This window comes from Myotis brandtii, unplaced genomic scaffold (assembly GCF_000412655.1).
Source record: "Myotis brandtii unplaced genomic scaffold, ASM41265v1 scaffold2658, whole genome shotgun sequence".
In the NCBI taxonomy this organism is placed as follows: domain Eukaryota; kingdom Metazoa; phylum Chordata; class Mammalia; order Chiroptera; family Vespertilionidae; genus Myotis; species Myotis brandtii.
The window spans coordinates 226543-227448 of record NW_005360118.1 but is presented as its reverse complement, the minus strand read 5'-3'; the positions used below and the strand labels follow the sequence as shown (position 1 = coordinate 227448).

The 906-nt window shown below is 53.2% G+C and overlaps 1 protein-coding gene across 1 annotated transcript in view; it reads left to right on the top strand.

Moving 5' to 3' along the window:
* MIOX (myo-inositol oxygenase) overlaps positions 1-455 on the top strand; it is a 3428-nt gene extending 2973 nt beyond the window's left edge. Inside the window, exon 10 of the mRNA XM_014541201.1 lies at positions 446-455. Within this exon, the coding sequence (XP_014396687.1) occupies positions 446-455 (10 nt within the window). The remainder of the gene's footprint in view (positions 1-445) is intronic.
* The last annotated feature ends 451 nt before the right edge of the window (positions 456-906 follow it).

Genomic DNA, 906 nt, shown 5'->3' with positions numbered 1-906 from the left:
GTGTCGGGCACGGGGACAACCCACCCAGCCTCCCTGGGGGACCCGCCTGCCGTCCTTGCTCCCCATCCGTGGCCTCTCGTTCGGTGGCAATAAAGACCTAGAAACAGCCCTAGCTGTTGTGCTCAGTGAATAGAGCATCGGCCCACAGACCGAAGGGTCCCGGGTTCGATCCCGGTCAAGGGCACCTACCTCGGTGCAGGCTTCTCCCTGGCCCGGGCCCTGGTCGGGGCTCCTGCCGGAGGCAACCCATTGATGTGTTTCTCTCACTTTGATGTTTCTCTCTGTCTTTCCCTCTCTCTTCCACTCTCTCTAAAAAAATCAATGGAAAAATATCCTTGGGTGAGGATTAACAAAAAAAAGCAAGAAAAAAAAAGAAAACTAAAAAAAAAAAAGACCTAGAAGCAGCTGGAGTTGGACCTCACTGAGCCCTGTGTGTTGGGTGCAGGGCGGCCTGAGTGCAGGGGCAGGACCCGGCCTCGTGGACATGTGTCCTGCTGTGCCCGTCACCCTCCCAGCTCCCCTTTGAGAACCTGGGGTCACCCTAGTCGCCACTCCCCCCTTTCTCAAAACAGTCACCAAGTCCTCTGGGCTTGGTCGTCTTATAAAAAGAAACACCTCCCCGGCCGGTGTGGCTCAGTGGTTGAGCATCAACCCATGAACCAGGAGGTCACGGTTCAAAGCCTGGTCAGGGCTCATGCCCGGGCTGTGGGCTCCATCCCCAGTGTGGGGTGTGCAGGAAGCAGCCTATCCATGATTCTCTCTCATCATGGATGTTTCTGTCTCTCCCTCTCCCTTCCTCTCTGACATCAATAAAAATATATTTTTAAAAAAGAAACACCTCATAGCTAAAGAACACACTACAGAAACACATAACAAGTGCACAGGGTATAAACATGAACCATGAAT